Below are 12,855 nucleotides of genomic sequence, written 5' to 3' on the forward strand. Positions count from 1 at the left end.
TCTCTCTCACTCGCTGCTTTCTGCACAGGTTTCCTCCTCTTGTCTCCCTTTCTCTGCTGTTGATTGGTCAACCATTAACGATAAAACTGAAGCCGTCAATACGGCTTAATCTATCTCCGCTTTGAGAAAGAATTTGATTGAAGTTAAGTTTTTTTGAATATCTTCAATAAATGGGATACTTAATAACACTTAAGCTACATGATGCATTTTAGTAATGCAATAAATTCATCAACTTCAAAGCTCCTGTGAGGAACTCTCTGTTTGTGTTGATTTTGGCACCCCCTGTGGACAAAGCTGTACCTCTCATATCTTTGCGGATTTTGTCTAATAGCCTAATAGTTGCAGGCCCATGTAGGGGGCGGCCTGGGTTCAAATCCAGCCTGTGGCCTCTTTCCCACATGTCATTCCCCCAATCTCTCCCAGTTCCCCACACTATCCACTGTCCACTCTATAAATAAAGGTGTAAAGTTAATTATCATTTTTTAATGGGGTTAAAAAGACTAAAATGTGACAAAAACTAACAGGCATTTTCATCTTAAAGTACTAAATTTAAAATAGCTGCCAAAACAAACACTGCGAGCTAGAATCCACTTTGATGGGTAGAATTTTTGAAACTCATTTAGCAGCTCACTATCCTTTCCTTCTTCTATCTCTCTTTGTCTTTGGTGGACTGTCCTCGCCTCAATCATGATTTAACAAGCATGTTTTGGGAATTATTAGGCAAGCTTTGATGGATCTGTGAGCTGTCCTGGGAGGTTTAATAAACGATCCTTTAACACCACTTAAAAACAGATCTCAAAGTTGGTACAACCAACCCCAGGTCTTCCCTCTGATTATCATGTGAGTCTGTTTGGGGAAAATTTTCCCAATACAGCTTGCGAAACATCGCCAGTAGCTTTAAATCTGGATGACAACACCACCTCTTTCATGTCAAAATGACCCCGTGGAGATGACTGAAACACCTGATCCTGACGAAGCTGTACCTCCCACATCTTTGCTGATTTTGTCCTGAGCATGCATAAACAGTGTTTTTTGATTCAACAATCTGAACCTACCTTCTTTTAACAGCGAAGTGTGTGTGTGTGTTACTCACTGTGGACAACTGCTGTTTTAAAAGGCAGTTTACTTACTGGGTTGTAAAACATCTTGTCTGGCACCTACCACCTCCCCGTGGTTACAAGCAATAAAAACTACAACAAAGAAGATGTCAGCCCCTGTCCCTGATGGTCTCATTTGTGTTTGTACCTCATAAAGAAGCATCACTCTAGATTTGAGTCTGTTTTATAACCAGTTAAAAAAAACTCCTCACAGGGGCTTTAAGATGAGCCAGGCTTGTGGAGGCTGTGCAGCACTTTCCACATTTTATTTCTATTCAGACAGAGACCGTCACGCTTCAGCCAAGTACCATACAGATTTTTGCCAAATTGGGTTTCCAACATTTGTTTGTTTTTGCTAAAATTTAAAAAAGCTCATGAAAATTAATTTTGTGGTATTAAAAGGAGATTTAAATCTATTTGGAAAGAGGTTTGGAGAACAAGAATTACAACGCACGACAAAATGATGGGGCTTAAAATCACCTGGTCACGACTTCTGGTCCACTATGTCAAGCTGACAGAAAGTGTACCCTCAACTGTTCATTGTGTCATTGCCTTCACCACCTTACTGGCCAGGCACTCGATCCTTTTTCAAATGGAAACTTGTGTATCCCCGACTCACAATAGATGGTTACAGGACGTCTTACACTGTTTAAAATTGGAGAAGTTAAGGTTCTTACAGAAAGGGGGCTCTAACATCCTTCAACAACACTTGGGGCCCCCTAATAAGCCTTATTAAAGACAAGCTCTCTATCACTCCTGATGGTGCTGGAGACACAGTGTGAGCAGAGTTAAGTGCTGGAGAGAGAACCCCCCCGCCCTGTTTTTTAATTAATTAATTAATTTGTATTTGATATTTTTATTTATTATCATTGTTATTAATTTTACCAACTGTTGAACTGTGTGTACTTATACTTCTGTATGTTCTGTGTCTACTTGTGTTGTTCTATAACAGGACGGTTGCTAATGGACATCTACCTTAGGAAGCTGGGAGGGTGAGGGTTGGCAGGGTAACGGGAATTTATTTTCTATTGTCGTGTCTGTCTTGTTTTTCTGTTTAATTGGGGATTTTTGATCTATTCTATGCAGATACTCTGACTTATCTTACTCTTGTGTGACACCTTTGTGTACTGTCTGCAAAAATCTAATAAACAGATGGGGAAAAAAAAAAAATCACCTGATCATATTTAAGCTTAAGAATTTTTGTTTTGTCACCAATGCAGCTAAAAGGTCACAATGGATGGTGCCACTGTGAGGACAAAAACAATGTGACAATAAAAATCCCATCCAAAATTGGCAAAAGTACTTCTCTTTAGGGACTGAAACAAGAGCGCTACATCTACAAAATCAAAACCAGCTCTCTAAAGATTGCTCATATTAGTAACCTAAGAATTAGTATGACTACAGGTGTTTGAATCAGAGGTACAGTGGGATCAGCCTCCTGAGATTAAAGCCATTATCATTTGCTCACAAGTGAAGACAATGAGGGTGTTCTTGTGCTTGTGTTGTAAAAATAGGAGTGGGAGAGACAGCGAGAGACGGACCAGAGAGAGACAGAAGGTGCGAGCAGGAGGGAGGCAGCAGTTGTTTAACACTGATGGCGGTATTAATTCAGCAGCACACGCTACACGGAGGAGAAATCGGCGTGTGATGGAGATGACAGCCGGCTGGGCCAGGACGACCTTGTGAGCCAAGGTCAAGATGTAACCGTGATTCAACTCACAGAGCTGATGTATCCACTTCAGCTTCCTAACAACAGAGAGAGGCACAAATACAACACACGGTATAATGTTTAGAGATTCAAACACAGAAGTCTTCAAATGTCCCCAAAACACAGGTTTGGCAACTTCATTTGAGAGCATGGTTAGCTTTGTAGTGACCTGGTGTGTATGACTCAAATTGAGGTTCTACAATACTATGTCTGGGCTCATTGTGTTGTTTTGTACCATTTCAAGTTCATAAATGTTCACGTCTACTCTCCTCACTCACTCGCTCTCAACACGAAACAGTGCCGAGTCAGGAGTCCTTGTCATTTCCCGCAGGAGTAATCATTCAGGTTATGTGTCACTGCCTTTCACCAGCTACAGTCCCCCCGGGCTCCACCACTTGTTCTGAGCAATAAGCTAATTGATTGAAACATTCATCATCATCCGCGGCCGTGTTCTCGTATCAAAGGTACCCCCAGGGTGGAAAAGTCCTGGACGTTTTGAAGAACGGTGAAACGCACTAATGGAAGTGCTGCGAGTGAGAGATGAGAGGAAGTACACAGACAGAAAAACATGAGCGTCAAACAGAATGTGAACAACTTTTTAAAACAGGAAATTAAGTCAAGAGTCTGGGTGATGAACTTTGGGCTCCATGCTCAGCTTTGTAATGACTCATCCAGCTTCAGCGATGATTGGCATGAGTCAGAGCGGCAACTTCATATTTCATCAAAGAAAATACAGAGTTGCTCTTTGCTTAATAAATGCAGTGACTTATCTGAAATCAGAGTTTATGATTATATTGATTGCCATATGTTAACTCTGACGGCAGCACAGGAGCACCTTGGTTCATTTCATACAAGTTTATGTTAATTGATGGTGATATATTCTGAGCCTTGTGGCAAAAGCAACTCCTTTACAAATCTATGGAAAAGGTTTAATGTTATTTTTTACTGATATTAAGTTAATTACATATGTGTCCATCTCCTGGTATTATATGTAGTTCTTAAAGCTTTTAAAGAAAACTAAAGCTGTTTTTCATCCTTTTTCCAATTCAAACTATTTTCTACAAACACTTTTCTTTTCACTAAATTTGGGTCAGAAAAATGTTTCTTTCTTAAAAACAAATGAATTAAACTGCACTTTAAGGAGAAGTTATTTCATCGTATTACACAGCTGTTTTAAATACTTGATTCTGATTGATCAAAACCACTAGACAACAGTTATTAATTCTGAATAAAAGTGACAGTAGGAACCAAAAACTTAATCATATAAAATAAAGTCACAGTAAGGAATCCGGCACATTTGTGAAGATTGTTATTTCCTCCTATGGCAAAAACCTCAGTTGCCTATTCCATATGTAAAAAAAACATGGAGGATATTTTCATTATTGCTCTATTAATTTGGTGAGCAAAAAACTTCAGATTTATTGTTAATGGTTGACCAATCAACAGCAGAGAAAGGGAGACAAGCGGAGGAAACCTGTGCAGAAACCAGCGAGGGGTGTTTAAAAAAAACAGGCTGAGTGAGAGAGAAGCAAACCAAGCAGACACCAAGCAACCACAAACCACACCACGGTGAAGGCTTTGGCAGAGTCACAGTAAGAAAACACCAACAGAGAAGTAAGGGAAGTTATATGATCTGTTATTTCCAGAATTTGTTAGAAAGGCCAGCAGAAACAAAGGCTAATGTTTTGATTGAACCACGAATGGAAATATTAAATTTAATCCTAATTGCCATGAAAGTGCTATCATCTGTCCAATCTGAGGGTCGATATTTATTGGCTGTATAAATACACATCATTTTAAAATCTATTATTCATCCTTAAATCATACTCAGTGTCAACTTGTTTGTACATTTAGTCGGTGCCACCCAGACCTTATTGTCTCATCCTGACTGGATTCCATTTCAATTAATCACCTGCTCACGATCCATTATTCCTCACTGATATCCAATACAAATCAACTTGAATTAAACTGTCTTTTTACTTAATTCAGCCCATAATTAGGTCAATGAATCTTTATTTTTGTTAAGAACAAGTGATCATCTATTACCTCATGTAATGTACACATTATCACAATTGTTTTTCATAGACATGTATGTGTGTATACATTGTGTACGTGTATATATGTGTAAGAATTAATTTGTTTGCTTTTTAAATTATTGTTGGTATTGTGGTTATTTTAGTTATAATTATTTTTGTAATTCTAATAATAATGTTAATTATTATTTTCAATATCATTATGTGTTTGTTTGTTTCTTTGGTTTTTACATTTTTTATTTTCCCTAAAAAAAATGAAAAAGTATTTATTTATTTATTGTTATTATTTAAGGATTTTATTGTCTTATTATTATTGTTATATGACACTGATAATTAGTATGTAAAAAAAGTTATCATAATCAAAGATTAAAAAAAAACAAGTGATCAAATTTGCATCCAAATAAAATTAATTTTGTCCACTACATAACAACTTGCCAAAGTTTTCTTCCTTTGCTCGAGTTAAGTCTTAGAATAAATCCATAAAGCTTAATTTTTCCAAAACATGAATGAAGAAATAGCAGCTTATATTTCAACTTGCTCCAATGTAGATAAATTCACTGCAATAATAAGACTTAATTTGCTTTCAGTGCTGCTATATACATTTCTTTAGCATTCTTCTGGAACAGCTTCCATTTCCTTCATCATTAGTTTCAAAACCACTAAGCTACCTGTGACTTAGGGTTGAGTAATTGGTAGCAAAGGTCAACTACGGTACCACCTGAAAAGTTAATTTCAGGTCTAGTAAAGATGGTCAGAGAAGAAAGGTTGAAGTAAAATTGTTAAATTTTGAAACAGCATCGCCTCAAACAAGCACAGGTTCCTGTTGGTGTTGTGTTGTTGTATTTTTCTTGTCAACAGTCCGAGCCTGGTTTGGTTTCGCCTCCCTCTGCCTGCCTGCTGAATCAGTCATCCATAGCAGCTGCCTCCATCTGAGTTTGGGCTGCCTCATGCTTGGCTGGGCAAACAGCAGCTTGAGAGGCAGGATGTGAGGGGAGGCTGGGGAGCCGGCTGGCTGGCTGGGTGGTACGAATGCATTTTGTCAAATTCAATTGCTGGAATGGAGGCACTTAAAAACGCTGCTAAGGAGCAGAGGAACAAGGGTGGACGTGTGAAAAAAAAAAGAACTTTATGGATGTTGGATAAATCCTGAGGAAGTTGTGCGTGCCAAACAGAATGTGGATACACCCCACAATGACAGCCAGCGGTCTCAGTCACATTTGGAGTGCTGGAGACAGTGCAGGCACAATAAGCCCAAAGAGGTGTGTGTTTTCAGGACATATAAGGTATATTGATTTTTTTTAAGGTGTATTTTGAGGCTTTTTTTTTTGCCTTCATTTCATAAGACAGCTGAGGGGAGATGGGGAATGTGGGGAGAAGGGAGTGGGGAAGACTTGCATCAAGGGTCATAGGCCAGGAGTATAACTTCCAACCGATGCATCAAGAGCTAAAGCCTTTATTTAGACTGGATAGGGAAGTGGATAGAACAGGAAAGTTGAAGAGAGATGGAAGTTTAAGGGGCCACAGGTTGGAATAAAATCAAGCAGCAATCTCTGTTCTCAAAATATGAAGCCCATGCGGAAGTGTTATAAACTGCAGTTCATTGAGTGTCCACTTGAGGCTGGCTGCAGATATATCGGAAACCACATACACACCCATTCAAAAAAGACAATCTTTACAGCAGAAATAAACAAGTTTACAGCCTGGTTCCAAAAAACGGCTTTAGTCTGAATAGCTAATATCTCTATCTGCAGACACTGTACGCAACAGTTCAGAGGATATTAAGATTTTGAGTTTTGCCCAAATAAGGACATGACTGACTTGACTGACAGGCGGGAACACTGTAGCTGTTGGCGAGGAGGCTCAAAGCCCGCCCCTTTACCTCACACTAGCTCAACAGAAGTTAGGTTGAGTTCAGCATCTCCAATATGGCTCGACGATTGGCTTCCATTAATACAGCTTTTGTTTAGTCAGGAATCCGTTGTAATCGCAGTATACGCTCTTTAAAAATGAACACAATCAAGTCTGTGGGTTTTGGGCGGGATGGCGGGTGGGTCTCCTTTCTTTTCTCTCAGTTAATGTACATTTTAAAGACATTTGTTGCCACCGCTGTGTGATTTGTGACTGTATTGAAAAGATGAAAAGCAAACATTTATATTTTTTTATCATTACCCTTACTCCTTGAGCCTCCTTTTTTTTTTTTTTTGGAGTAATACAGCATTTTTATTAAGAATTTTCAGTCATGAATAGAATCCAGGCCACCTGCTTGAGGACTATAGCCTCTACATGTGGCACATGATTTAACCACAAGGCCAAACCGGCGCCCTTCTTCTGACAGAAGAAAAATCACCTGGCTGCCTTTAATAGTCAAACACTGTGGAAAATGTAAACAAAACAAACGTTAATTTGCTCTCTCTGACACCTACCTAGTGGCAGCAATAACATGCATTCAAAATAACAAATATAAAGTCACATGTATAGTCAATGTTCTTTGTGATTGGCCTGGTTTGCTTTTACCTGGCATGTAGAGGAACCAGTATTCATTTCAGCTAGTTTAATACCTTGCTAAAATCCTCACAGGAGCTTTAAATACATAAAAGCTATTAAAGGAAAACTAAATATAGAAGTGGAAGTGGAAGTGTGGTGGAAATACTGCTTGAGAAAGCATTCAACTATCGGAAACGTGACCAGGGCGATGAAACACTTCACTAATTGAACCACTCCAACACCATCTTAACTAACTGCCTTGCTTCCAGTAAAAGGAGAAACATTGTTAACATGGATCTACAGCACCCTGAAATGCTGCCTTGCTTGTTCAAACCACCTGAAAAAAGCCCATTAAATGACAATGTGCAGCGCGTGCTGAGGGAATACCTGCACGAAACACGGCAATAACACAAAATGAATCCCTGTTTGCACAAATGGGGCATCCCTCCAAATGCTGTTTTAATCACATTACCACACACACACAGCTCGGCAAGACTTTATTGCACTCTAGCAGAGATTTCTATTCATAGCTGGAGAGACATCAGCCTCCCACGTCACCTCTGATTTACCTGGTGGTGCACTTTCAGCCCAGGATGGTAGGTTGTTAACTGTAACAGATACCCAGATGGCTTGCTGTAATTTCTCCCTGCACAAGACCGCTGTTGTACGAGGGGGATCTTATGAGTTATGATGCAAACTCCGGGGTACACATTCCCCAGAGATAACAAGGTGGTTAAAATCATTGCCGTCTCTGTATTTATGTTCCTACCTCAATCCCTCTCCCTGTTTATCCAGAAGATATGACGGTAATGAGACACTCCTGTATGATAAAGCTGCCATGCAAGACAGGACGCATCCTGCAACATATCAAGACCACACCAGTTTTCATCATCCTGCTGTAAACAAGCATTCGGCTAACACAAACCCTGCACTGTAGACACACAGAGATCATTATTCTGCAAGCAGCTAAAATCTATAACACTAACAATGTATTTCTCCCCTTGTACACAACCTACACACACTCACACACATGCACACACTATGTCAAATGTCTCTGGCATTGACTGTCCACGCAGAGGTGGAAGTACTCAGACAAAGAGAGTGATTAATTATTCAGAGGCTCACTGCAATCCATTACATCACATGCATTATGAAGCAGTCTGATCTACAGCACCTCTTCAAAATCTATCGCTCTTAACAATGAGACTGAGACCGGCAGAGTAAGAGGCATCGACCAGAGAGCCGCCTGCTCGCTAACAGCAGGATTCAGTGGTGACGTGAAAGGTTACAGTGAAAGCTGGCACAAAGTATCCACAACTACAGGGACGGTGTAGAAGTTTAGCTAAACAAGCTGACAACTGTCACAAAACTGTCATAGTAATTGCTTTGTGAACTTTCAGGAGTTGGAAAGTTGGTTTTTCACTCCTGTTTTTTTTGTTGTTGTCATATTTTAAGAGAAGATACGTCCATCTGATCTGTAAAAATGTCACTTTGGATTGCTGCATAAAACTTGATCTCCATCTTCTAGATCAAAATACTGCTACAAGATGCCATCAGTCATCTGTGCTTGATTACATTCAGGTAGTAGAGCATTATAGCAGAATGGCAGTGGTCATTAACTGGAGCTACAGCCCCCAGCTAGCAGTGAATGGCTGTGCTACGGCATATGACTGGCATTTTGGGACAACCAACTAGTGAATCTGGTGCCAGCTAGCAAGGGTGACGATGTCTAATCATTTAGCTGATAAACACACACGTCCCTAATGTTAACAAACAGTAAATAGCCAAAAGATATCAAATAGCTAAAGACCGAACTGAAACATTTTGTCACTTTGAGACGCATATTTTCCCTGGGAGCGGGTTGAGAAACTGCTGGTTTGTTGCCCTTACAACCATTATAAGACACTGTGGTTGCTCTTCTTCTGGCCTACAAGACAGTGACAAAAACGGCTCCTGCCTACCTGGAATCCCTCATCCAGGTCTACACTCCCTCTCGCCCACTATGCTCTGCCTGTGAAAACGCCTGGTGCTCCCAGCCCAGCATGGCTCTAAATCTCTAGCTAGACTCTTCTCCTCTGTTGTTCCCAACTGATGGAATGAATTTCCTAACTCCTTATGATACGCAAAGTCCCTTTCTACTTTTAAGAGATGTCTGAAGACTCAACTGTTCAGGGAACACTCGAGCACTTAACCTGACCCTTCTCCTCTTTTTCCTCGGGGGTAGAATGAATCAGAAGGTCTAAAACCCAGCTCTTATTGAATATTTAGCACTGAATATTGAATGCTGAATGTTGAACGATATTGTTGACTTGAATTATTTGTTGTGATTAGCTGTGGCTACATTATCTTTAAAAAATTAAAATGAAAAAAAAAACCTGGCACTTCTTCTGGCACTAGATGGCAGAACCTGTGGCCAATCAACTTGAAGTACTTTGTCGCACTTACTACAAGGCCTCCTCCCTCTTTGTCTCCAAACATTTGATTGTTTGTCATATATGCTTTAATCACCTGAGGCTAAGTTTATTGTTGAAAAATTTTATGATAAAGAACATGTTAATCCCTACTTGATCTTTAATATTTCAATTATGTATGCTACCCTTATTTGCTAATGTTTGACAGGATTCAAAGGTTTTATTTCACAGGGGTTTTTCAAGATAGTTTAATATGTTTCTTTGTTTGTTTAGAACCATGGCAATCATCATATTCATCATTGACAACTTAGAGGAAAAGTAAACCAAGTCATTGGTTGAAATATTGTTTCCTGGTGGTTTGTGGCTCCAGTTAGAAACTGTATCCAACAAACTGGTTGAGACCAAAACAAAGATAATAAAGAGTGAGTATAGGACTTTTATACGCCAAGTGACAACAAAAACATCTAAAATATAAATGTTTGCTTTGCTCTCTGACTGCTGGAAATGTAAAAAAGCAATAGTTTAAAAATTGAAACTCAAAATGTGATCACTTTTGAGTTTAACAATTGTTTTAGCTGTCTGACAAATGGACAAAAAAATGTATTTAAGCAAAAAAGGCACAATAAAGCCAAAGTACGTAGTGTTGTAGGTTATATTTGTTGCTACTTAGCTTTTATGTATTTAAATGTTTGTGTTGAAAACAAAAGGACAATTTTCTGATTAATTCAAACCAAGAGTTTATATTTGACATCACTTTTAAAAATAGCCGAGCACAGAGAGTTTTATCATTTTGTCCAAGAGCTCTGCCCACATGTTCCAAGGCCTTCAGACAGGCTATTTTTCAACAGCATGAATATAGCCAGGCTATTTTCTCCTCTGCCAATGCTGAACACGTTTCCAGCTCTCCAGCCTCATTCCCATCACTCATACCAAGTCAAATATATGCTGTGACCCTGTAAAAGACCTAAAATAACTGAACAAAGTCTCCACTGTGTATCTGTTCTGTCCAAATGTCTATAACAAAACACAGTTGAGTAGAGGTTGGATAGAAATACCATAGATTAAAGTTTTGATCAGTTTGGCGAAATCTTGTCATACTGTAAAACAATGAAAACCTTGACAGGACCTTGTTTCACTGCATTCTTGGTATATTGAAGTATACATGTATATGCAAAAAAACAGTTGTCAGTATCCTATAGTCAGTATTTAACACAATGAGAGCAAAGTACTAAGTGCTGCTGTTGTTGCTGAAATAATGATCTGCTTATCTGCTGAAGTGTCAAACTAGTTTTGACTCTTACGTTTTAATATACAGCTTATAGTGTCTGCTTTAAGTGGTGGTAGGTTGTAAAAGTATCACTAAGGAAGTATCACGTCCCTTTGTCGTTAAATGTTCAGATTTAGTGCTTTTCCATTTAGCGTCTTGTGAAGATGTGACTGAGTGCATGTCCGTTACAGATCACTTTTCCAGAGCGAATCAATCTTTTGTCTAATCCCCGTGTTCTGCACACTCACCTCCATAGTGGTCAAGTTGCATCGATGGGTTCCAGCAAACCAGCCGTCAGCAGAGCACTGGTCGATATCAACATCCTGTAGATTAATGTCAACGCGCACCACGCCCCTGCAAGACAGGAGGACACCATTAACCCATCTGTGGTAATTGTAAAATGAGGGATGCTGCATTTTTACAGGTTGTGTCCTCTACATTTGTGAATGACAACCCTTGGTGAACTTGGTGAGTAAGCTGCTCAAACAAATCAGATTTTTGGACCATGATTACCTCTGATATGGAGTCTTGTTTTGAGTGGAACTTAAGCACACACACACAAAAACCACATCAACCCTGACACATAAGATCACAACCCTGGAGACATGAACACTCCTCTTAGTGTTACTTTTGCTATTTTTGCATATATGTGCAACCATGGCATCTTCAGTTGATTTAATTCTTGTATTAATCAAACATGCATGTGATAAAGCAATTAACACAGAAATATTAAAAGAAATGCCTGAAATAAAAAGGTGATAATTACAGATTCAGAAGCAAGCTGTCAATTGTGCATTTACCTCACTTCTTCCCTAAAACAATAGTGCAATTAGCTGTTTTTAACAATTAAAAGAATCTGTAACGGTATGAGACTCAATTTAACTTGATATTTCCTGGTACAGGATTAAAACCAAACTTTGAGAGTGATTAAATAGTTCCAAAACAAGTGATACCATCTGGAAACCTCAGTGTTAAAAGAAGTTTCCACTCAAGTCAACTTCAGATTTTGTGCTAATGTAAGCAAAAAGTGGGGCTTAAAATGAGGCCAAGTAAAAGATGGAAAGGTCAGAACAGTATCAAGGATTAAAGTTTTAAAATTTGTGTAGATATGATCATTTTCACTGCCACTTTTATGCCATGATGTTGCATAAAGAGTATCATCTGAATACAAGAGAAAAAACAGAGCTAGCTTAAATAGCCACATACTTTTAACACTTATAGTCTCCTTCACTGAGTTATAACTCAGTCAAATCTGAACACATTGACACGATACACATATCCATGTATTCAGTTTGACTTACACTTTCTGTTTGTGTCACTATATAGAATATCCATTGCATCTTGACTGCAAATAATCTGCTTTGATATCACAGAAAAAAAGACGTTTCGCCGGATCTCATCAGTTTTAAGCTAATTCAATGATAGCTGTGTGCAAATATGTCAGTGTGACGCGAAAATATGCTACCAATGGATAATTCGGCTAAATTATAATGTTTAAAAAAAAGTCATATTGCTGAAATAATAATGTTTAAAAACACAGTTAGTTAGTTGTAGCACACAGCTAGCTACTTCTGGTGCAGGGTCGATTTTATTTGTGTAAATAAACACGATTAAGTCAGATAATAGTATATTTTTTCAACGTAATATGAAAGACAACAATGTAATTCGTGAAAAAGAGAGAAATTGCGTTTGAGAAACTGAAGTTTCCATGTTTAAATCATGGTTTAAATAAGCTTGTGTATTGTTGAACTACATTCCAGTAGGTGGCGGTAATGCGCCTAGACGTTGTTTGCCAACCGTTAATAAAAAGCCAAAGAAGAAGAATTCTTCTTGACAGAGGGACACAGATGGAGCA

General features: G+C 38.8%; 1 protein-coding gene across 1 annotated transcript in view; it reads right to left on the bottom strand.

Annotated features, from left to right (window-relative positions):
* gpr158a (G protein-coupled receptor 158a) overlaps positions 1-12,855 on the bottom strand; it is a 96,799-nt gene that overhangs the window by 68,302 nt on the left and 15,642 nt on the right. The window contains exon 2 of the mRNA XM_034705892.1: positions 11,249-11,354. Coding sequence (XP_034561783.1) covers positions 11,249-11,354 — 106 coding nt within the window. The remainder of the gene's footprint in view (positions 1-11,248; positions 11,355-12,855) is intronic.

This window comes from Notolabrus celidotus, chromosome 17, assembly GCF_009762535.1.
Source record: "Notolabrus celidotus isolate fNotCel1 chromosome 17, fNotCel1.pri, whole genome shotgun sequence".
Classification (NCBI taxonomy): Eukaryota; Metazoa; Chordata; class Actinopteri; order Labriformes; family Labridae; genus Notolabrus; species Notolabrus celidotus.